This window comes from Ziziphus jujuba, chromosome 5 (genome assembly GCF_031755915.1).
Source record: "Ziziphus jujuba cultivar Dongzao chromosome 5, ASM3175591v1".
In the NCBI taxonomy this organism is placed as follows: Eukaryota; Viridiplantae; Streptophyta; class Magnoliopsida; order Rosales; family Rhamnaceae; genus Ziziphus; species Ziziphus jujuba.
The window spans coordinates 32,939,857-32,963,464 of NC_083383.1; the positions used below are offsets into that span (position 1 = coordinate 32,939,857).

At 31.4% G+C, this 23,608-nt stretch overlaps 1 protein-coding gene across 1 annotated transcript; it reads left to right on the forward strand.

Annotated features, from left to right (window-relative positions):
- The first annotated feature begins 15,530 nt into the window (after positions 1-15,530).
- Positions 15,531-22,120, forward strand: LOC107406698 (dehydrogenase/reductase SDR family member FEY). The gene is made up of 7 exons (XM_016013871.4): positions 15,531-16,043; positions 16,175-16,292; positions 16,543-16,679; positions 17,226-17,327; positions 19,231-19,323; positions 21,176-21,248; positions 21,629-22,120. Exons 1-7 carry the CDS (start codon positions 15,726-15,728, stop codon positions 21,889-21,891), a joined length of 1,104 nt encoding a protein of 367 aa, XP_015869357.1. The 5' UTR covers positions 15,531-15,725; the 3' UTR covers positions 21,892-22,120.
- Positions 22,121-23,608: the final 1,488 nt, after the last annotated feature.

The window sequence follows — 23,608 nt, forward strand, 5'->3', positions numbered from 1 at the left end:
GTTATGTGACATATGAAGAGACCGTTTGTTATCACACAGCAGCGGTGGTGGTTTTGGAAGTTTAATGCTGAGGTCGTGTGGAATGTACATTATATTGAAGCCAAGTGACTTCAACAGCAGCTCTATCTTCTGCTCTGCTACTTTCGTCAAGTAAATGGAATGCTTTATGGAATTTTGAGCGCACATGCTATGAAGTTCATAGGCGCCCTTTTAGTTTTACTCTTTAATCTTCTAGATTTTACTTCGTACAATTCTTGTTAAAATATTTGAATATCATTTTATCACAGTGGGGAAATTAAGCCCTATACCTTGGCTATGAAAATAAATAATACTAATAAAAAAGAATTCTTTCAGATAAATGGTCGGTTGCATGTGCAGTACATGCAATTTTTTCCTTCCCACTCCCATTTGGCCTACTGGTAAAATCATTAAAAATACACTTCCAAATATAAAGTTCAAACCTTTGGCTTGGGTTAAAGTTTCTTTTCTCCAAAGTTGTAGTAAAATATAAATATAAAAACTTGCTCTTAGTCAGTCCAACAGATTTATAACAGTTTGAACACCAAACAACAAATTTATTGTTTTAATTTGGGTTGTCAATTTCGCTCCTTTCGGTAGTTGTATATATGTTGATTTCTATCATTTGAATTGATATTTTCCTAGGTCTTTATAAAAATATTAATTTTTGATATTTATTGAAACATAGATATTATAAAAGTACTTATGCATTATATGTATTTATGTATTTTATGTAATCAATTATTAACTTAATAATCGATGATTCTAATTTATTATTTTTACTCTAAATCCTTAACTATAACAATTATTGACCTCAGTATAAAAAAAATTAAAAAAAAAATGAACAAGACATACATAGAGTCCTTTTCTTAGATATATATACACTTATTTTTATGATTAATTGTATTTTAATACATTTTTGTTCTAAGATATCGTAATTTAGACTTTCTATTAAAAAGATAACACATTGGACTCTACTTATAACTGCAACAATTTAATGGTCTAACATGAAATACTATTTTTCTTTTTAATTTAAAATATGAGATACTAAATTATATTTCATTAAATTGTGAATTTTAAAATCTATAAAATTCTTTCAAATTTATTAAAATTTATTATTTTTTAAAATCTTTTAAAATTAATAATTTTTTTGAATACTTGTAGATTTTAAAAAAATTCTATAAAATTTTAATTGAACACAATTGGATTTTACTTTTATAAAACCCATTAATAGTATATAGGCTTCTTTAAAATTTAAATCGAATAATTCTAAACTTTTAAACATTTTTAAAATTCTTTAAAGTTTAAATTGAATAAATCGTTAAAAACTATTTTCTTAGGTAATCCTTAAATCTAATTAGACTTTAAATAACGGTAATTTTTTGTAATTCTATTTTTAAATTTTTTGTTAGTTGATAGATTATTGAACTCTTTATTTCTCTAGTACCCTACCAAACAAAACAAAAACAAAAAACAAAAACGAAAACAAGATGTAAGAATCAGATTCTTGCAACAGAAAAGCCATACTCAATCTAGATCACTTTGTTTGTTGTTATTCTTTCTACTTGTCAATTTCACAAACTATTTGAGAAAGCAATAGATAAAGATACCTAGTCGACCCCAATAACAGATGTTTATACAATGGATATACCAGAGAGGGAAACCATAAAATACCTATTCTAGGACTTGTCTCTTCAATGACTGTGATCCAGAGTATCACTACACCGAAGACCCACCCCCCCAAAAAAAAAAAAAAAAAAAAAATTGATAATCATGAGAAAATGAACAATGAAGCAGGAGAACATCTATTGATTAATCCTTCGGTACAAATAAGATCAGATGTTGCTACGGCTTTAGGTTCCATTCATTCTAATATAAAATTCTGAGCTTCTCATTTCTGCAGCTTATTGGTAATTCCCTTTTAGTGACTTCCACCAAGTTGTCTGATAAGTGATATTTTTACTCACTTATTTGACCTTTAGTGATTGATTAATGGCTTAAAAACTCAAGCTTTATTTTACTTTTAATGCTTTTTTTGTGAAAATTTTGAACGAAAGTTTTAGATTGGAGTTAATGGCTTGTTATTTGTTATTGAAGAAATGATCAAGCATGGAGCAAATGTTGGCAAACATGGGAAGGCTCCAAGCTAAGATATCGTGTACCCCTTGCTCCACGCCATCTTAGAGTGAACCCTAGTCCACACCAAAAGGACTCACTCCATACCAAATCACTCTCCACGCCACCCTACAGGCCAAGCTCCATGCTAAACCACCCTCCATGTCAAGCTCCACGCCATGGTCCACACTACAAGCTTCATGCCAAGATGCGTGTGTTCAAGCCTTCCACGCCTCAGTTCATGCCAACCATCATTTTTTTTTTTTTTTTTTCACAGAGAGAGTGGTGTTGAGTTGCACCAAAATGATGTGTACCTTTAATCTCCAAGCATCAAGATATTTCAGTATTTTTTATTTTGTGAACAAAAGAAAATTGATGATGAGGTGTCAAATGGGGAAGGGTTTTTGATCTAAAAAAAAAATGGATCTTCATTTTTGGCTAAGGTTTAAGGAAGAAACGAGGCTAACTTTGAAGATGAGGAAAAAGGAGGCATAAATACCAAGGAAAATTTTAGAAAGAGAAGAAAAAGAACTAGAGAGAGAAAACTTTGATTGAAGAGGATTGAAGCCTTTCAAGACATTGAGGCATCAAGATTTTTCAACTAAATTAGTTTTTTTCTCTTCCATCTTTTATTCTCTAATTTGTGTTGGGTTTATTGTTAATTATTGAATATTATGTCCTCATTTATGGATTTTTCCTTAAATTTTGTTATGATATTTACTATGAACATATGTAACTAAATTTCTATTTAGGATTTTGATAAACCTCTACTTGGATAATATTTAATTAATGGGTTGATTTTTATTTTGCTTTTTATCTCGTTTTTTTATGTGAACTTATATTTATTGTTCAACATACTCTTGCATTTGGGAATTTGCTTGGGTATTGGATAAATTTACTACTTTAAATTTGGAAAGGTTTAATTTGGTGAATTGGTCACTAAATTGACACAAACTAAGCCCTGATTAATATTAAAAAATTTAATTAGGAATTAGATAGCCACAAAAGAGGGGTTTAAGATATGAGGACTTAGAAATTTTGGGAAGGAATTTCTAATTTTTATTAAGAACTTATAGATTCTAATTTTACTTTGGAAAAAAAGATTATATTAAATGGAATTTCTTTAGGCTAGAAATTGGATAAAATTTGGTATTTTATCAACTTTATTGATCAAATGTAGGAAGAGTATAAGGTACATCAAAATTCTGGGTTTTTAGTTCATTGTAATTCTATTTTAAGTTGTTGAATTGTGTGTTTGTGAATAAATTTCTTTTCGCTTATCATTTATTTAGGTTTAGTTTACAATTCAATTGTTTACTTTCTTAATTTGTTTTTAATTTTAATTACTTCATTTTAAATTATGTGCCTAGATAAAAACAATTAGTCAAAATTTTAGTAATTAGTTAAATATTAAAACCAATCCTTATAAGAACGATACTTTCTCATCACTCTATTACTTCATACGACCCGTATATTTATAGAAATTGTGCATCATTGTACAAGAGACAAGAGTTGTGCTGTATTAATGCTGCAAACACAAAAAAAAAAAAAAAAAGGAAGATTACAAACATAAAAAATAATTGAAAGCCATGGACTGTCCTGTTATGCTGACATAATAAGCTTAATTGTCAATTTTTTTACAAGTTAAAAGGGGTGTTCAATTTTCAAGTCAGAATGCAGTTGCACCACAATATGTACTCTAAAACTACCACAGAGAAGGTCTAGATGATGCATGCATGGATTTAACGATAAAGTTCCGTTTGGAAAGTGTTAAAGTTAAGAGGGAAACTGATTCTCAGGATCTAGTTTTTTGGGATTTAGTTTCCTAAAAATTAATTTTTCTCTTGGTATGTTTGGTGAGTAATAGGAAAGTTGAGACTTATAAGTAATTAAATTTAATATTGTATAACAAATTAAAGATAAATATGTATTTTTAAAAAAAATTAAAACTATTTTATTTGGGATTCACAAAATACCATCTGTATAGATAGGAACAACTTTCTCTTATATTTTCCTATATTAGTGAGAATCTAATTCCCTGGGTCCACATTTTTCCACCTCACAATAACAACTTAAGCTCATAGTATCAAATAACAAAAAGGTCCAGTATTTCACTTGCCTACTTAGGTCATAGTTACGTCTTGGTTTCATATTCTAAACAAAGCTTCTATAAAGTTTAGGCATGACCTTATAGCTGATTGTATTGATAGAATGTAATCCCAGGATATTCTAGTTTCATTACCTTGGGCATTTGGCCCCTTTTTTGTTTAAGAAAAAGAAAACATAAAGTCTAGCACCAACATCTCTCAGATCTCCCAGCTATACTAAATTGCAAAGAATGCCTCTCCTTCTAAATACTAAATAATACATTGTATGATAAGAGCAACACAAGGCACGCAACATTATGACAAAATTGAAATATAAAAAAAGAATTGGACTCTTCTTCAAGCACTCTAAGAGTATCTAAAAAATCTACCCTTGGGTGAAATATGAATAATTAAATGATCTATCTATCATCTTATCTCTTACAAAGATAACATCAATTAACAAATAGCCATCATCTCAACCACATTTTAAGAATTAAATATGTTTTATAAGCACTGATATAGATAAAAGAAAGCCACCATAGGTGGAACATGGCCACCATTATCGGAAAGCATACCAGATGAAGACAATAAAGCCTAATAAACAATATAATATTAATTATTAAATTGCTATAAACACAATACTATTTCTTCCTTCTTAACTCCACTAACTTTCACCTTATACAGAACCTTAAAATCATTTAACTTTCTTTCAAAAGTAGAATTCCAAAAGATACCACCACCCTCCTCATAGTAACGATCAGAATAATATTTTCATCCAATGCAATATCAAACATCATCTTAAAGCATAATTTTCTAGAGGAGAATTGCTAAACCGTGGATCCTGTCAAGAAAATTTGTTATAAGTTAGCAGACAAAAACACTTTATATTAGTGTGAGGGTGTGTGTTTTAAACCACATATAACAATTCTTTTAATTGCCATATCTTGGATCCTATCAAGTTATTTGTTAGCAACTTTATGTTTTGAATTGATACTAGCATGGGCAACCAATGCAAAAGGTACCATCACCCTCCTGATGGTAACAATCAGAATAATATGTAAGATCAAACATCGCAATAAAGCATAATTTTCTAGAGAAGAATTGCTAAATTTTGGATCCTTTCAAGAAAATTTGTTATACGTTCATAGACAAAAACACTCTTTATTAGTGTGACATGAGTTTTAAACCACATGCAGCATTTCTTTTAATTGCTATATCTTGGTTCCTCCCAAGAAATTTTTTAGCAACTTGATATTTTGAACTGATACTGGCATGGGTATCCAATGCAAAAGACACCACCACCCTCCTTATGTTAACAATCAGAATAATATGCAAAGATCAAACATCATAATAAAGCATAATTTTCTAGAAGAGAATTGCTGAAAAGTGGATCATCTCAAGAAAATTTGTTATGGGTAGGTAGACAATAACACTCTTTGGTTGTTTGAGTTGTCAGTTTTAAACCACATAAAACAATTCTTGTAATTGCAATATCTTGGATCCTGTCAAGAAAATTGTTGGCAACTTCATGTTTTGAATCGATACTGGCATGGGCACCCAAAGTGGTCCTTGTAATGTGTGACAAGTTATAAGTTGTAGATAAACCTGAAAATTCATATAACAAGCTCTAACATCTAGTTTTCTAGACTTAGGAATATAGGTATTGATGTCTCAATACTTCCACAAATTTCAATATTTGGCCTCTTGCTAACAATCAAACAAATAACCCAAATAAAATTTAAGAAACAATTACATAAGATTCCAAAACCAGCATCCTTCAGATATATGCTAGTATTAATTTTAAAAGTCATCTCTATTTTGATAATTATATTTTTTCCATAGCAAAAAGGATACACTACCATTCCCATAAAATAAGGCATTCAATAAAATATAATTAGTGCATGTCATGAAAAAATGCATATACAAATAAAACTTCAGCCTTTTGATCCTAATCTCTATTAAAAACACCCATTTTTCACAATAATTGATTATAAATAGACAGAAAAGAAGCAAGAAAACCAAATGTATTTAGAATTCAACGGTACCAAAAACAATAAGCAGTTGGTAAGATTAAATTGTGGCGGTAAATCCATTTTTCTTATCCATAAGCCTTTGACTAAGCTGGTGGAATGCTAGCAAGCAAAAGCTGTAATGGTAGCTTGCAAGAGGTGGAATAATCACCTTTTATGCCGACTTATTCCTCCATCTAAACCGCCATTTTGCACCTATATATACATACCTTCACACTTTGTATCCCCATCCCATTTCTTGTAAGCTGATCCCATTTCTTTGAAAAAAAAAAGAAAAAAGAAAAAAAAAAGTTACTTAGAAATAGAGAGAAAGAAGGAGAGAATTAGAGAGAGAATTTTAAAAGGGTTTCTCCCAAATACTTGTGTATTTCCTTCGTAAGAGAGATTGTATGTTTTCTCCTATCATAAGAAAGAGTGTACTGTCAATTGTGTTCTCCTTATTTTAGAGAGAAATTATTATATTCTTTTGCTATAATAAAATCCTTCTACAATTGTCTATTATTTTATGTGTATTTTTTTGGGTATTTTTTACACAAATTTCTCACGTTTATAATTTTTACTTCAACCATAATTGTGTGTTTCATACCACAATATCCTAATAGTGGTAGCAAAGCCAAGTTTATAGATAGTTTTTCATCCTACAATCAAATCTAGTTAGTAGAAAAGAGGCACCTATAATAATGGAGGCGAAGTACAAAATAGAAAAGTTCAACGGGAATAATTTCTCATTGTGAAAAATAAGAATAAAAGCAGTTTTGAGAAAAGATAACTGCTTGGCGATGATTGAAGATAGAGCCATGGAGATTCTTGATGACAGCAAGTAGAACAAGATGGATGGAAATACTATTGCTAATCTGCACCTAGCACTAGCCGATGAAGTATTGTTAAGCACGGTAGAGAAAAAGACAGAAAAGAGATATGGGATACTTTGACTAAATTATATGAGGCCAAATCACTACATAATAAAATATTCTTAAAGAAAAGGCTTTACAGTCTTCGAATGATGGAGTCAACTACTGTGGTTGACCACATCAACATTCTCAATACTTTATTTTCACTGATTACAACAATGGAGCATAACATAGACATGAGTGAACGTGCTGAAATTCTGCTTCAAAATCTACATGATTCATATGATTAACTCATTGTCAACTTAACCAACAACATAAAAATTCTAGTCTTTGATGATATTGTAGCTGCGGTTCTTGAAAAAGAAAGTCGGTGCAAAATCAAATAAGATAGGTTGGGAAGCTCACAACAAGTTGAAGCTTTGATAATGACAAGAAGGAGATCAACAGAATGTGGTCCTAGTGGAAGTAAGTAGATCAAAATCCAAAAATAAGAAGAATGTCAAGTGTCATCACTGTGGCAAGAAAATGACACTACAAAAGGGAGTGTTGGCATCTTAAGAAGAACAAAGAAACCAAAGAAAAAGGTGTTAAGTCATCAAAAGCTTAAGGTTGTATGGTAAGTACCTCAGATGATGGTAAAATTTTATACAGTGAGGTGACAATAGTTGCTGAATGCAAAAGAAGATTCGCTGATGTCTGGCTGATGGACTCAAGAGCAACATTGCTTATGACCCCCCAGAGAGAATGGTTCCACCAATATGAACTTACTTAGGAGGATTTGTGTTCATGGTAGACGATCATGCCTTGGAGATTGCTGGTATTGGTTCCATCAAATTAAAAATGTATTATGGCATGATAGTACCATCCAAATGGCATGACACGTGGAAAGCCTGAAGAAAAATCTATTATCTTTGGGACAGTTAGATAATAATGGGTGCAAAACCCATGTTCAAGATGGGTGATGAAAACAGAAAAGATAACTGCAAATTTGTACATGTTTAAAGGAGAAACACAATAAGAAAGAGAAGCATCTACAGCATTGGTAAGTTTTGTAGAAGAATCACTGATGATGTGGCACCGTAAGCTTGGCCACATGTCAAAATGAGGTTTAAAAATTCTTGCTGAATGAAAGCTTCTTCCAAGGTTCAAAAAGATTTCATTACCCTTTTATGAGCACTGTGTTACTAGTAAGTAGCACAAGTTAAAGTTCAACAGTTCTAATGCTAAAAGTAAAGCTATTTTAGAGCTGATCCACTTCGATGTTTGGCAAGCACCATTCTGTCCCTAAGAGGTGCAAGATATTTCATATTTTTTTAATGATTACTTTAGGAGATGTTAGGTGTATCAAATCAAGAGGAAAACAGATGTATTTCTAGTTTTTAAAATATTCAAAGTGAAGGTGCAATATGAATCTGAGAAGAAGATCAAGTATTTAATGACAAACAATGGAGGAGAATATACCAATGAAGAATTTGATAGATTTTATCAATAAGAAGGTATCAAATGACAATTCACGATGGCATACACTCCATAGTAAAATGGAGTAGCAAGTGGATGAACAAAACCTTATTGGAACAGACAAGAGCAATATTGAGAACTGTGGGGATTGCCAAGTCATTTTAGGCAAAAGCAGTTAAAACTACCGGTTATGTGATCAATCAGTCACCATCAACTGCAATTCATCTAAATACGCCGTTGGAAATGTGGATTGGTAAGTTAACCGATTATTCTCACTCACATACATTTGGAAGTTTTGTATATGTTATGTACAACACCTAAGAAACATCAAAGTTTTGGATCCAAAATTTAGAAAATGTATTTTCTTAAAGTATGCTGATGGAGATAAGGGATAACACATGTGGGATCCTATTGCCCATAGGGTGACAATCGGTCGAGATATGCTATTTACAGAAGATAAAATAGAAGAAAATAAAAGTGAGCACTATAAAAGAGAAACTAAAAGCTACTATAGTTCAACTTGAAGAAAGATGAGAACAAGAAGTTCTAGATTCTTTTGAAGCAGTACCAGAGCATAAAGAACAAAAGCAAGCTGAGTTTGTAACTCCACAAGTTCGACGGTCAACTTGGGAGAAAAGAGAACTAGCTTGGCACTCAGAATATATTATGGAAGGAAATATTGCATACTATCTACTAACAGAAGATGAAGAGCCATAAACTTTTCAAGAGATTACAAAAAGTCCATAAACTTCTCTATGAATAACATCAATGCAAGAAGAAATTGAAGCTTTCTATAAAAGCAAGACATGAGATCTTGTTCCACTATCACAAGGAAGGAAGGCTATTAGTAACAAATAGGTCTACAAGATCAAACGAGATAGTAATGACCAAGTAGAGCAGTATCGTGCTAGATTGGTGGTGAAAGGATATGCTCATAAAGAAGGTATTGATTTCATTGAGATGTTCTCTCCTGTTGTTCAACTTACAACAATTCATATAGTCTTGGCGATATCTATCCATTTGACTTGTATTTAGAGCAGTTGGATATGAAAACTACATTTCTTCATGGAAAACTTCAAGAAGAGATTTACATGCTCCAACCAGGAGGTTTTGAAGAAAAAAGAATGGAGAACTTGGTTTACAAATTGAGCAAATCTCTATACGGTCTCAAATAGGAGCCTAGATGTTGGTATAAGAGATTTGATTCGTTCATCATGAGCTTTGAATATAATAGACTTAATTCAGATCCTTGTGCTTACTAAAAGAGATTTGGTAATGATGATTGCATTATTCTACTGTTGTATGGTGACGATATGTTGGTAGCAAGGCCCAACAAAGATCGTATTAAACATTTGAAGGCATAGTTTGCTAGGAAATTTGAAATGAATGACTTAGGACTAGCAAACAATATTCTAGGGATGCAAATTTACCAAAACAGAAATAATAAGAAGATTTGGCTTTCTCAAAAGAATTACTTGAACAAAATCTTGCAGTGTTTCAACATGCAAAATTGTAAGCCAAGTTTTACCCCTCTTCCTATTAATTTCAAGTTATCTTCAAGTATGAGTCGTAGCAATGAAAAAGAGAGTATAAAAATATCTTGAATACTGTATGTATAAGCAGTGGGTAGCTTAATGTTCGCTATGATATGCACAAGATTAGACATTGCACAAGCAATGGGAGTGCTAGTTGATACATGGCGAATCTTGGTAGAGAACATTGGAGTGTTATAAAGAAGATCCTGAGATATGTAAATGGTACCTCAAATGCTGCATTATGTTATAAAGGATCAGACTTTACTGTTAAAGGCTATATTGATTCAGATTATACAGGTGATCCTGACAAAAGTAAGTCCACTATAGAATATTTGTTTACTCTTATTGGAGGAGCTGTAAGCTAGGTTTCATAATTACAGTCTGTCGCGGAAACTTCTACAATAAAAGTAGAATATATTGTAGCTTCACAAGCTAGCAAAGAGGTGATCTGGTTGAAAATGCTACTAGAGGAGCTTAGACATAAACAAGAGAAGATAACTTTGTTTTGTGATAGTTAGAGAGCTTTGCATTTAGTAAAAAATCCAACATATCACTTGAACATAAAACACATATGAGTTTCATTTCACTTTGTTCGTGAGATGGTGGAAGAGAGAAGTGTGGATCTATAAAAAATCCATACCAGAAATAACCTAGCAGATCAGTACTGATAAGTTTATGTGGTGTAAATTTTCTATTTGCCTAGCAGAAACATTGGTAGCATAGGTATGAAATGGCAAGTAGAAAGGATAGAAGATTGCAGTAAAAGTGACTTTAAGTGGAAGATATGTGGCCGTAAAACCACTTTTCTTATCCATTAAGCCTTTGACTAAGGCGGTGGAAGGCTAGCAAGAAAAAATCAAGCTCTCATGATAGCTTGCAGTAGGTGGATTAATCACCTTATATGCCAACTTAGTCCTCAATCTAAATCACCATTGCACCTATATATACATACCTTCACACTTTGTATCCCCATCCCATTTCTTGTAAGCCAATCCCATTTCTTTGAAAGAAAGAATACTTAGAAATAGAGAGAAAAAGTGAAAGTATTAGAGGGAGAATTTTAAAAGAGTTTCTCATAAATACTTGTGTTTTCTTTTGTAAGAGAAAGTGTGTGTTTTCTCTTATTATAAGAGAGAGGGTATTATCAATTATGCTATCCTTATTTTAGAGAGAAATTATTATATTCTTTTGCTATAATAAAATCCTTCTACAATTATCTATTATTTTGTGTGTATTTATTTGGGTATTTTTCACACAAATTTCTCACTTTTATAATTTCCATTTTAGCTATAGTTGTGTGTGGTACCACAATATCCTAACATGAATCACTCATAGAATGGTGAGCATATGGTGACTTCCCTGACACTCAAAGTGTTTAGCCATGATACAGAACTCAATAGGGCCACATCTTCTGCTTCAAAGCAATTGCCAAGTGCAGCTTTATATAACTACCCAAAAGATGAAAGCAAACAAATATCATTTCCAAGGTACGAAACCATTAATCAAATAGGTAATCGGCATTGGAAAATCATAAAAAGGAAACCTTCCAAATCATGTAATACATAAATCTTTGTCGTATTTATCAAGATCTCAATTCCAGTAGGGTAAGATGCATAGAATTAATCAGCTCTAGAGTACCCAGCTCTAGTTCTGCAAATTCATCCACCCATTAAGAAAATTTACCCGAAAACATAGGAGTGGTAACAAAAATTTATTAGTGTAAAGGCTTAAAATAACTAAAGTAATGCTTGTATATGCATAACTTAATACCATAACGAAACAGTAGAATCCAATATAAAAACAACTTTGTGAAACTTATGAATTTTTAGAATCTCCTTAAACCCATTATGCAACCTCATCATTGTTGATAATAGAAAATTGGTTTAAAAGTAATTGGCCAAGTAGTTTCTTTTTTTATATTGTATAGTTCACTGAGATATTTTTATCTTATTTTTTATTATATTTAATTCATTTTTCTAGATACAAACAGTTAGCTAGTTTGACTAGTTTGATATAATTTTATTATTTTTATTTAATTTATTATATCATATTTACTATATTTTAAGTTGTATTTGTTTATTGTTTGTGATATTTTATATTTTATAAATACCATAATATAAGCGATTATTTTTATTTTGTTATTAAAGATTTTTTTTAACAGTTATTTTTGAATCAAATTTTGAGATTATAAAAAGTAAAATTTAAAAACTTAAAGCCCAAACCCAATATTTGAACCCGAGACTTAGCTCATACCCATAGGGCTGGATACTGAACCTTTAAATTTGGAACATCGATCTGGTCCAACCATGTCCAAATTCTCTCTACAATTCAAAAACGGCTAACTTGAACCCAAATTTTTGGAATTAGGCAAGACTTGGCAACCCAATCTTCCATTCCAACTTTTTTAGAACGCTTCCTTTTTATTTTTTTATTTTTTTTATTTTTCTATTTGTTCTTATTCATTATTAAATTTAAAACTTTGGGGAAATATTTGGGTTTACAGACATTTAGCTCTCTTTCCTCTATCTTCTAGTTATGATTCATTAGCCATAATTGACTAAAACTTTAGCTTTAACATTGTCGGCTAATGATTATTATTGTGAAATTAAATTAAGGATACTTAATATGCCGAATAGAAATAAGAATAAAATAGCCATTTCTTAAGATTTACTATTCCTTTGTTTAGCGTATTTAGATAATAATAAAGTTAGTGGCAATCTAATTTTTTTTAACAAGTAATAATTTTTTTTTTGTTTAGATATTTATTTTGAAGTAAAAAAGTATGGATACAATTAATTAGATTATTACCTATATGAGAAAATATGTAGAAAAGTTATTTACTTATGAAGGTTTTATTTTAAAAATACAAAAGAAAATAATTTTAAATTTAATTGTTTAAAAATCTCAACTTTCACATTACTCACTAAACATAAAAATATTACATTTTCAATTACTTCAATTACTTTAATGTCCCAGACATATCCTTTATTAAAAGGTTATAACTACCCTTAAATACATAAACTATATAAAAATAAATTACTATATATGCTATAATGGAGCTTTAGAAAAGTAATATACTCTAAAGACAATGATGTTTAGCAATCAAAGAGGAAAAAATACACAAAAATGATTGATAAATCATTCATTTCAATCTTCAAAATGTAAGTATTCAGCTTTTATGATTTATTTGTTTTTTCTATATGCTTTTCATCTTCTTCTTCTTCTTTTTTTTTTTTTTTTTTCCCTCTAGTTTCATTTTATCTATTCTTCATATTAATTATTTTAATTTTTGTTATATATATTTTGAAGTTGTTTGGTATAATGGCCTGAACGTTATGAATAGGTATGAGGTTATTTATATAGCAGAAAGTAATTACATCAACGATATGTGTAGTTATCCACCATATATAATCCAAATAATTTGAAACTATGCAGGGACATTCCCCAATTTCATGTGGCTTATATAATTTAAATGAAAACAAATGATATGCGAAGTAGTCGTTGTATATTGAAGATATTTGTTTTATACATATTATATAGTTTGGATAGTTTGGCATTGTACATGGGCTACTTCTAATTGCGAAAACCAACCACCAACACTCGGTGCATGGCACATAGTTCCTATGCCCTCCAGCTAAATGATACACTGCTCTTAAAGCTCTGCCAACTATTTGTTAAAATGCCTTGCCAACTAGTTTAAAAGCTTAGCTACCTTGTATAGAGGAGAAGAGAGAGAGAGAGAGATAAAATTGTCAAAAAGCATGGTTATGTGAGCTTGTTAAGCACCCAAATGAGTTGTTGTCCAGCATTGAACCTAACAATGGCAGATACCAAGTGTATCTTTTTATATTTGGATTATATGATCTAAACAAAAAGAAAGATACACAAAAGTGGTGACTGCAATAGCCAACTATAATGTGATTAGCTAATTGGTAAACTCAGATGAGCCAATCAACAAACCCTTTTTAAATTGATTTAGGGGGGTGTATTTAATTTAGAGTTTAATGGATTGAAAATGAGTTATAAATTTTAAAGGATTTGATAATGGATTTCCATAGATTTCATAAAGAATTTATAACAGTCAACGAAATCTTTGAGATTAAGGCTGGATTTCATATTGATAATTTTCTTCATAATTTTACTGTTAAAATCCTTTCAAATCCATTATTTTTTAAAATTAATGGCTTTTTAAATACCACTAAATTTTAAAAGAATTCTACAAAGTCTTAATTGAATATATTTGGATTTTAATGGACTTTTATAAAATCTATTAAAATCTGAATTGAATATCATTAGATTTGTATAGACTCCTTTAAAATCTACATTAAATACCTTTAAACTTTTGATCACTTTTAAAATCCTCCAAACTCTAAATTAAATAAACCTCCTTAGTAATTAGAACAATTAAAAGCTGTTTGTCAATTTCAAAGGAAATTAATGGTAAAAATTTATAATGTATCTATTTAATTTTATTTAAAAGTAAATTAGGCATAAAATACGGGTGTAGTCAGTAAAAATTGAATTAAATAAAATATAATATAGTTATTAAATTTTATAGTGTGAATAGAATAATTGAATTTTTCCACCTCTAAAAAACTACATTCCAAAGAAACCAAAACTCAAAAACCAAAAAAAAAAAAAAAAAAAAAAAAAAAAAAAAGAAGAAGAAGAAAGAAAAGAAGAAATAACCTAAACATGTTAGAATTCTAATCTTATTAGCACTTTTATTATTGCTAAACATAATGATTTTTATATAGTTAAAAGAAAAAAAAAATGGAATCTTATATAGTATAATGTTTTTCAAACAAACTTGCTTGCTAATTAGGGTGTTTGTGGGAATTTAAATCCCTTAAGAAAGCAGCTTTTTATTTTTATTTATTTTTATTTTCATGCCGTTGGACAGTTTTTAGGAGCTGAGATGGTGGGGGTAAAAATCAGATTTTTAAATATAGAGAAAGTAAATTGAAATGTTATTCCTACCTATATAAATGTTAAAAATCTTTGAAAATTAATTATGTAATTTTTATTAAACTACCTTGTAATACAGAATTTAATTTAATTATGTTTAAGTCATAAAATTTATATTACTAACTGAACTTTATAAAATAAAAATTGATTCTCTTAAAACTAATTTCTAAAAATTGAATTATGAGAATCATTTTCTTTGCTAAATTTTTGAGGAAATTGATTTTCAAATTCAATTTCATGAGAATTAGTTTTTTAAGAATCATTTTCCATTACTAAGATTTGATTAATTTTGATATTGCTTTATGGGAATGGCGATTATGATGTACTAAAAATGTTATATCTTTCAAATATAAATATATTATTGGAAAAAAATAAACACATTTATTCACTTTTATAAGAGAATCTAAAATAAGCATTTTTGGTATTAAAAAAAAAAAAAAAAGGCAGAAGAATAATAGAAGTAAAAATTGAAGTTTCAAAAGAGACTTGTTAAAGGGAAGGGAAGGGACGGGAAAGGAAGATCTAAAAATTCCTAGAATCGCGTAGCGTGGCCTCTAAATCTCTGGGTTCATCCCATCCGCAAGGCAACACAAAGTCTCTCCAAATGAAGTGAGAGCTCCGAGCTTGGATTGATAAGTTTGGCATGCAAGAAGAAGAAGAAGAATGACATCATCGAAAAAGGAGGGTTTAGGATGGATGGAATGGATGAGGGGATGGGTGAATGTGGTATACGAGATGCTGTTCCAGAGAATAATGGCGAGCCACTTGCACAACCCCATGCCTCTTCCTCCTCTCAACGACATTACCTGCGTTGTCACCGGATCCACCAGTGGTATCGGTCGCGAAATTGCCAGGCAGTTGGCCGAGTCCGGCGCACATGTTGTTATGGCCGTCAGGAATCCCAAAGCTGCTCACGACTTGATTCAGACGTGGCAGAACGATTGGTCTCTAATGGGCCTCGGTCTCCCCCTCAATATTGAGGTAGTAGCACTACCTCTTATCTATCTCTTACTTTTAGGTACTAGTTCAACATTTTCAGTTTTCCAGAACTTAAAATTAAAAATTGTTATTCATTCATCCTTTTATTTTTTATTTTTTATTTTATTTCGAAGGTCATGGAACTTGATCTTCTTTCCTTGGATTCCGTCGTCTCCTTCGCTCAAGCTTGGAATGCGCGTTTAGGACCTTTGCATGTTCTTATTAATAATGCTGGAATTTTTTCAATTGGAGGTAACTGTACCAAACCTGTGTCTGTGTTGTGACTCTAGCCGTTGTTTAAACTTTCTAGGTTTCATGTTGACACATCTTGTAAACAGATTTTTTCAAGTAGGTTTCATCAGCTACACCTGTATTCTTTATTTATTTTTTTTAGGTTTCAAAGTAGGCTATTAAACCGCAATATATATTTCATTTTTAATACTTCTACTTTAGTTGGAATTTTACTGTATTTAACTTATATTTTCATGTTTATTGCTTAAAGAGCCGCAAAAATTTTCAAAGAATGGGTATGAAGAACACATGCAAGTCAATCATCTGGCTCCTGCGTTGCTTTCAATATTGCTTTTGCCATCCCTTGTGAGAGGCTCTCCAAGTCGTATAATTAATGTGAATTCTGTCGTAAGTCGCACAATTCTCATACATACCATTAACACTTGTCTGTGTGTATTTGTTTGTGGATTATCCTGCGCTCTTTATGTATATTTATCTATCACTAATAAAATTGTAGGTCTTACAGCATGCAAAATGGATAGTAGAATAAATAAATGTGCAATCTGTTAAACACATCATATCTTTGAACCTTTAGACTCTCCTTTTATTTTGTAATTTTTAAGAACGGAAAATCTGATTAGGAACTTCAGAAACTGCGTTGAACTTTTTTGCCCCTTTATCAATGTTGAGCAGATGTTTTTCTGTTACATCTTTTCCATTGAGCCAATTAAGGTTGCAAATAATTAGTGTTGTATGGATTGTGAATGGTTATTAGGTTTAAAACTTTGAGATGCAATGGATATTTAAGTTTATATATATCTTTTGGGGGCAGGGTTCATTTACATAACTTCAAGCTGTATTATTCTCAAATTATGCATTGTGATGATATCTGAGTATGTTAAAATACAAGTTAGTTTATTATATAACATGATTCATGTCCACTTCCTCATGTAGATGCATTATGTTGGCTTTGTTGACACGGAAGACATGAATGTTGTTTCTGGGAAGAGGAAATATACAAGCTTAGTGGGTTATGCAAGCAGCAAGCTCGCACAGGTGCACATGGAAATATAATGTAGTATTGTTTTAACTGTTTGACAGCTTGGAGTTTCGTTGTTAATTCAGGCATTAGAAATGGAAACTGGAACTAAAGAACTTTGGACTTTGCTGTTAATTCTGGCATTCACCTAGACTTTGCTGTTGACAGGGGTCTGGATGAACCTCTATGACTTGTGAAATTGATAACTGTATTTTTTCTTGGATACCATATTGGCAATGCTTAAAATTTTTCATAATAGAGGTGCACAAAAATAACTTCAAAATGGTATGTAATTTTCCTATAAACTTTTGGAAACAGATTTCTTAAATTCTAAATCTGAAGTTAATGAAGCTGGCAGATTTCTGTATGATGTTGATATGATAATACTTGAGATGGCAGATTTCTGTATGATGTTCATATCATAATTCAGTTGTTTAAAAATCATGAGATCGTGAATAAACTTGAATATCTGAAACAGACCTAAGACCTCTATTAATGTAGAAGTCTAGGATTTGGTTAACAGTTAAATATCGTTATATTCATAAGAAGGTCATGATGAGGCTTTGATGTCTTTGGTATAGCTAGGGTATTTTAAGTAAGAAAAATGAACGTGGGGCATGGTATTCGTGGAAAATCAGAAACTTGGCTAAATGATTATCCCTTTTGCATATTACAAGACCTTTCCATCTTAGGACTACAATGTTTGTCACTTTAAGTTCTAAAAAGGTAATATCTGTGCACATTTCAATCCCACAACTTCTATTTTCATTTCTTTCAGAAGTAGATGATCTAATATTCTGTCAGATATGAGATATGAAGTAAAGGATGCTTGGAAATCAATTAGTTTATTTATCGTAAAATTGTTAAACAATTTAGCTCAACTTAATTATTTGACCTCTCAATTGTAGGAATAAAGTTTCTTATTTGCTGCATTATTATGTTCCATAAGTTCAGGCTATGCTGGAAATTCTGTTTGATCACTTATTTGTGAATTATTATCATTAAGGATTTAGGCTGTTAGAGAAAAGTTAGAGTATGTTAGGTATGTATTGGGTTGCAGCTTTTGTTACTTTTTGGTCATTTGTTTGAGGAAAAAATGAATGGTGTTTGAGGGAAATTTTCAAGAGAGGTTTTACATTTGGGATTGATCTAAGGTCTTTGGTGTTGTCTTTAAGAATTTGAGGGTTATCCCTTTTTATGCTCAATTGACGTGAATAAACTGATGCAATGCTAGTGGTTTCTTTTTTCCTGAGCATTACTCACCCTCTAAAGACCATATGTTTGTTTCTGATCCAATATCAACCCCCACCCCCCTGGTGTTTAAGGGCAAGTTTCAAGAGGGGTTTTACATTTGGGATCAACCTAAGGTCTTGGGTGTCATCTTTAAGAATTTGAGGGTTTTCCCCTTTTATGCTCAGTTTATGGGAAAAAAACCGATGCAATGGTCTCTTATTATTTTTCATTTATTTATTTATTTATTTTTATCTTTTTTAAACAGAACATTTGAGGTTTACTCAACCTCTGAAAACCATGTATTTGTTTCTTCTGTGCTTCTATTGTAAGTTTTTTTTTTTTTTTTTTTTTTGGGGATAAAAATTAAAAATAGAATTTATAACTTAAACACTGTACATGAAAGTAGGGGATAATTTATTGTGATTGTTATCTTGTTTGATAATGAAATTGGTTCGAACTTCATTCTCTTTTTTTGTTCTTTTTTCTTTTTTTTTTTTTATTTATTTTATTTTTTTATTTAGTTGTTGCAGCCCCTGGCACATTTAAATTGATGTATCATTTTTTTGCCTAGAAAAATAAAGTGTCTGTTTGTGCCCATGGAAATTCCTTGTCAGCATCATGAAGATTGTGCTTGCTCTATTTGGATCTTTTTCATTAGCTCATGTAAAGGTGATCTGTTTGTTGCAGGTTATGTTTAGTAGTGTCCTCCATAAGCGGCTGCCTGCTGAAGCTGGTATTAGTGTAGTTTGTGTATCACCTGGAATTGTTCATACAAATGTTGTAAGTTTTCAGAACATTTCAATATCTTCTTATCTTGAAGATGAATCTATTCTGCAATATGATTGAAAATAATTGCAGTGATGAGTACAAATTATGCGATTGCTTGTTTTTAGAATCTTGATAAAATAAAACAACTGGATGATTGAGTAGTTTATTTTCTGTCATATGTCTTGTCATATGTCTCGTTTTGACTTTTTAAAATCTCATCAGAGTAGATGAAGAAGTTTAACATAGCAATCCTTCTTTTCCAAAGTAAAATAAGAAAGTTTTGCAATATTTTAGGTGAGCAGTCAAAAGTCTGATAGTATGCAAGAATATACCAGTGAGGACATCTTGCAGGTCAAACCACTGTCTGAGTGAAGGTTCTTGCACCCTTAATTACTTGAGCAAAAAATATAGAAGAAAAAAACTGCGAATATATTGTCCATGCGAGTAAATAAATTTTCTTATGACAGTGCAAATGTCTTCTGGTTTTCACCTTTATTGTTATTTAATTCTTAGCATCCAGGAAGAGCGAAGGTAATAGCGGACTTCGATACATCATCTTTCTGTATTTTTTTTCTATCAATCTTTCAGAATGCTACCGATCTTTGTGACTTCTGTAAACTAGTCATATTAAAAGGCTGGATATCTCCTCTAATTTTAGCCAGATTTCAAAGTTAAAATTGATTGTTTGTTTTACTATAATGTTAACGTGTAGTCATACTTAGAGTAAAAACATAACATTGAGAAAAGTAACTCCATGATTACAATTTTGGCATACTCTTTTGTGGAAATTGGCTTGTAGGGTGCCTTAATTGATATTGCTACTATTATCCCTCAAAAGTTCCACCAATTTTTTTCTTTTCTTTTTTTTTTTTTTTTTTTTGGTTTTAGCTTATCATGCATCATTGTTCTCGCTTTCATCCACGTCAAGTAATCGACTCGTAGTTAATTTTTCGTTCTTTAATTTTTTGTTCTTTAATTGCTATCATTAAGTTACACAATACACAAAAGCTTAAGCCGATGGGATTTTGTCCAAGTATATGAATTATGCTGTTAATATAAATATTTGTAAGTCGCCTATGTATATAAAGCTAACACAATAGACATTTAACAGTCACCCTCACCTGGCCTTAATTCGAGTCGTATAGTTCCTTGTTGACAACAATCACAAAACCAGAACTCAATGCTTGTGAGGGAGAGATGTATTTGTACTATATTGTAATATCGTTATTATTGTTATGTCATCATTGTTATTATTATTATTTAGTTATAGTTTTTAGTGTAATAGCTTTTTGAAGGAAGAGTTAATCAAAATAACCAAATATTTTCTTCTCTTTGTCTAAGTTATTTAGGGTTGATTGTAATAGAATTGGTGGACTATATTAACTTATCTGGTGCATTTGTCATTCCAAACAAGTAAAGTTTGGGTCTAATACAATGTACCAAAGATAATGAAAGGGGGCAAAAATTGAGAGTTACATGTGCTACCGAAATCTCAAATGCAGGAGCAATTAGAAAATCACGTTTTAGTAGCAATTGAGTTACCATCACTCGTTCAACCTTAGCCAATGAAGTGGTTTTAACCATATATATATATATATAAACAAGAAACTGTTAATAATTACATTGCTAATGTTTGTCACTTAGACTGGGGTATGGGTGTTAGTGCTACCCTACTATAAATTTGGATTTTAGATTTTTCTGCTTTAAATCTTAGGATGCAGGGAGATCCGTGTGATCTCCGTCACTAGGAGATATCAATTTGATCACATTTTGGACCATGTTGATGTTTGTTTTCAGGATCAACTATAGAATCTATTTTGGAAGTGATGTTATATCAATCTATTAAGTTGAACTTCAATTGCAGGCGAGGGATCTTCCCAGAATTGTTCAGGCTGCATATCATCTAATACCCTATTTTATCTTTAGTGCTCAGGAAGGTAAATTCGCAAAATCTATTGCATCTATTTGACCTTCTTAAATATTTAGATTCACGTATGCATAGTGAAGCATGATGAGAGCTACAATATATGAGTGTATTACTTACTAGAATCTTGCATTTTTAGAAGGAATAACGTTTTTACCCTAATTTTTCTTCTATTTATAATTTACCCTAATTTTTCTTCTATTTATAACTGTTTCTTTGTAATAAAGTGAAATACCTTAGATGGGGTTGACACCATCTTTTGCTAGCCTATTTCCTGTCAAGTGTTAAAAAAATAAGCCCTTCTGCTTTTGGATGTTTTCCAATATCCATACTGCCATGGCTAATTGAGAAAACAATGCAGTCTAAAGTAATTTTAATTTACTGGTAATGCAGGTTCTAGGAGTGCTCTTTTTGCTGCCACCGACCCTCAAGTTCCAGAATACTGCGAACTATTGAAAGCAGATGAATGGCCTGTTTGTGCTTTCTTATCTCAAGATTGTCGTCCAACAAATCCTTCTGAAGAAGCACACAATACCGAAACTTCACATGAAGTGTGGGAGAAGACACTAGAGATGATTGGTCTTCCTTCAGATGCTGTGGAGAGGCTCATAGAAGGTGAAGAAATTATCTGCAAATATGGAGCTAACCAGGGGTAATTTACATAATTATTTGTCACGCTATGAGTTGCTAAATTATTCTTAAAAGTCCAAAACAAACGCTCAATGTACATGATGTATCTAGGCTGCTCTTGTACTCCTAGTTGATTAGAGGGTCTTGTTATTCCTTCTTGTGAGGAAGAATGGAGCACCCTGGTCATTCTGGTGGGCGTTTTAATGACATTTGTTTTGCCTCGAACATCATTGCTATCTTTATCATTCGTCATTATAGGTCTGGCTTCAAAAGTGACTGCAGTAATGACTTTCCCATCTTCCCTGATTGTGGAATTGATTTTGCATACTAATATTTTAGTGAACTAATTTATTATTTCAAGAAATCAAAGACACAAGGATTAGTTGGAGATGAGACATGGTTCCCTAACGCTGGTTAATGAACTTTGTGTGGCTACAACTGCAAATGAATTTGTTATATGCTATTTCGAAGGCATGAAATTGGCTTTGTGAGCAAAGATGCAGGGGGCTGGTCTTCATATTGAGATCACCATAAGTGTGCGAATTATACAAGTAATAAAGTGATAGTGTAGAATATCATTCCTGATGTTTAAAGCAAAAAGTATTCTAGCTATCAAAGATATTTACTAGTCAATTTTATCTAGGAAATCAAATTCAAGAACAAATTGCGAATCAATAAGAAATTAAAATCTCTTCTCTAAACTGACAACTAATTATGCAAATTCGAAAAATAAAACAAACAAATGCCAAGCAATTGTATTTGTAAACACACCTAAATTTTTCATGTGATTTCTTAATTGGTAATTACCACTTCCTTCCCGTCCAATTATTAATCAGGATTCTTTAATTCACCAACATGTTTTCTCAAGGTTGGGCTAGATATATAGGTCATCAATTCTAAATTGTAGTCTCTTCCTAATTTTATCAATTACATAAGTAATTAAACTATCCCTTTAATAGCTAAGTCTCAAATAGTCTTCTCAAACTCTTTTAAGACTTAATTGAGGTTATCCATGTACTAAAAGGCTCTCTCAAGCTTAATTGGTTCTTAGCTACATATACAAAATAGAATTCCAATGAGGTAAACCTTATATTGTACAAATATCCAAGAAATCTTATTACAAAATACTAAGAAATAAAGAGTAGAGATTAAAGGGAAGAGAAATCTTAGGTAAAGATAGCTCCTCCAAGCATCTTAAGCCTTGAGTCTTCAAGAACTATCAGGACCCGTCCAGAATTCCTTCCCGGAACCCTAGACAAGCCCTGATCCTAAGGAAATACCACCGAACCTTCCAACGGAAAATCCGGCAGCACCTCCCCTAAGGGTAGGACTAACCAAAAATTTCCTGCACTGAAAACACACTTCTATAAACATCCCCTTATTCCTCCCACGTTACTACAATTTGTTTCCACAAATTTACAGCACTTCAAAGAAATAACAACAACTCAGTGCATAAATAATAACTACACGTCCAGTATAGTATACAGAGAATTATACATTAAATGTGGAATTGATACCATGACAGATAAGAAGCAATACAAGATAGAGAGGAAAAAGGGAAGAAATACTTCTTGAACTTTCGGCAACGAACTGAGACGTAGGGCTCGTCCCGGACAATCAACGTCTCCAACCTGGACCTAGAGGAACGGAATTTAAAAACGTGAGATGCTAATCATCTCAGTGAGTGACCCTATCTACTGAACACCTTTGATATTGATAATATAACAAATAAAGGGATTTAAT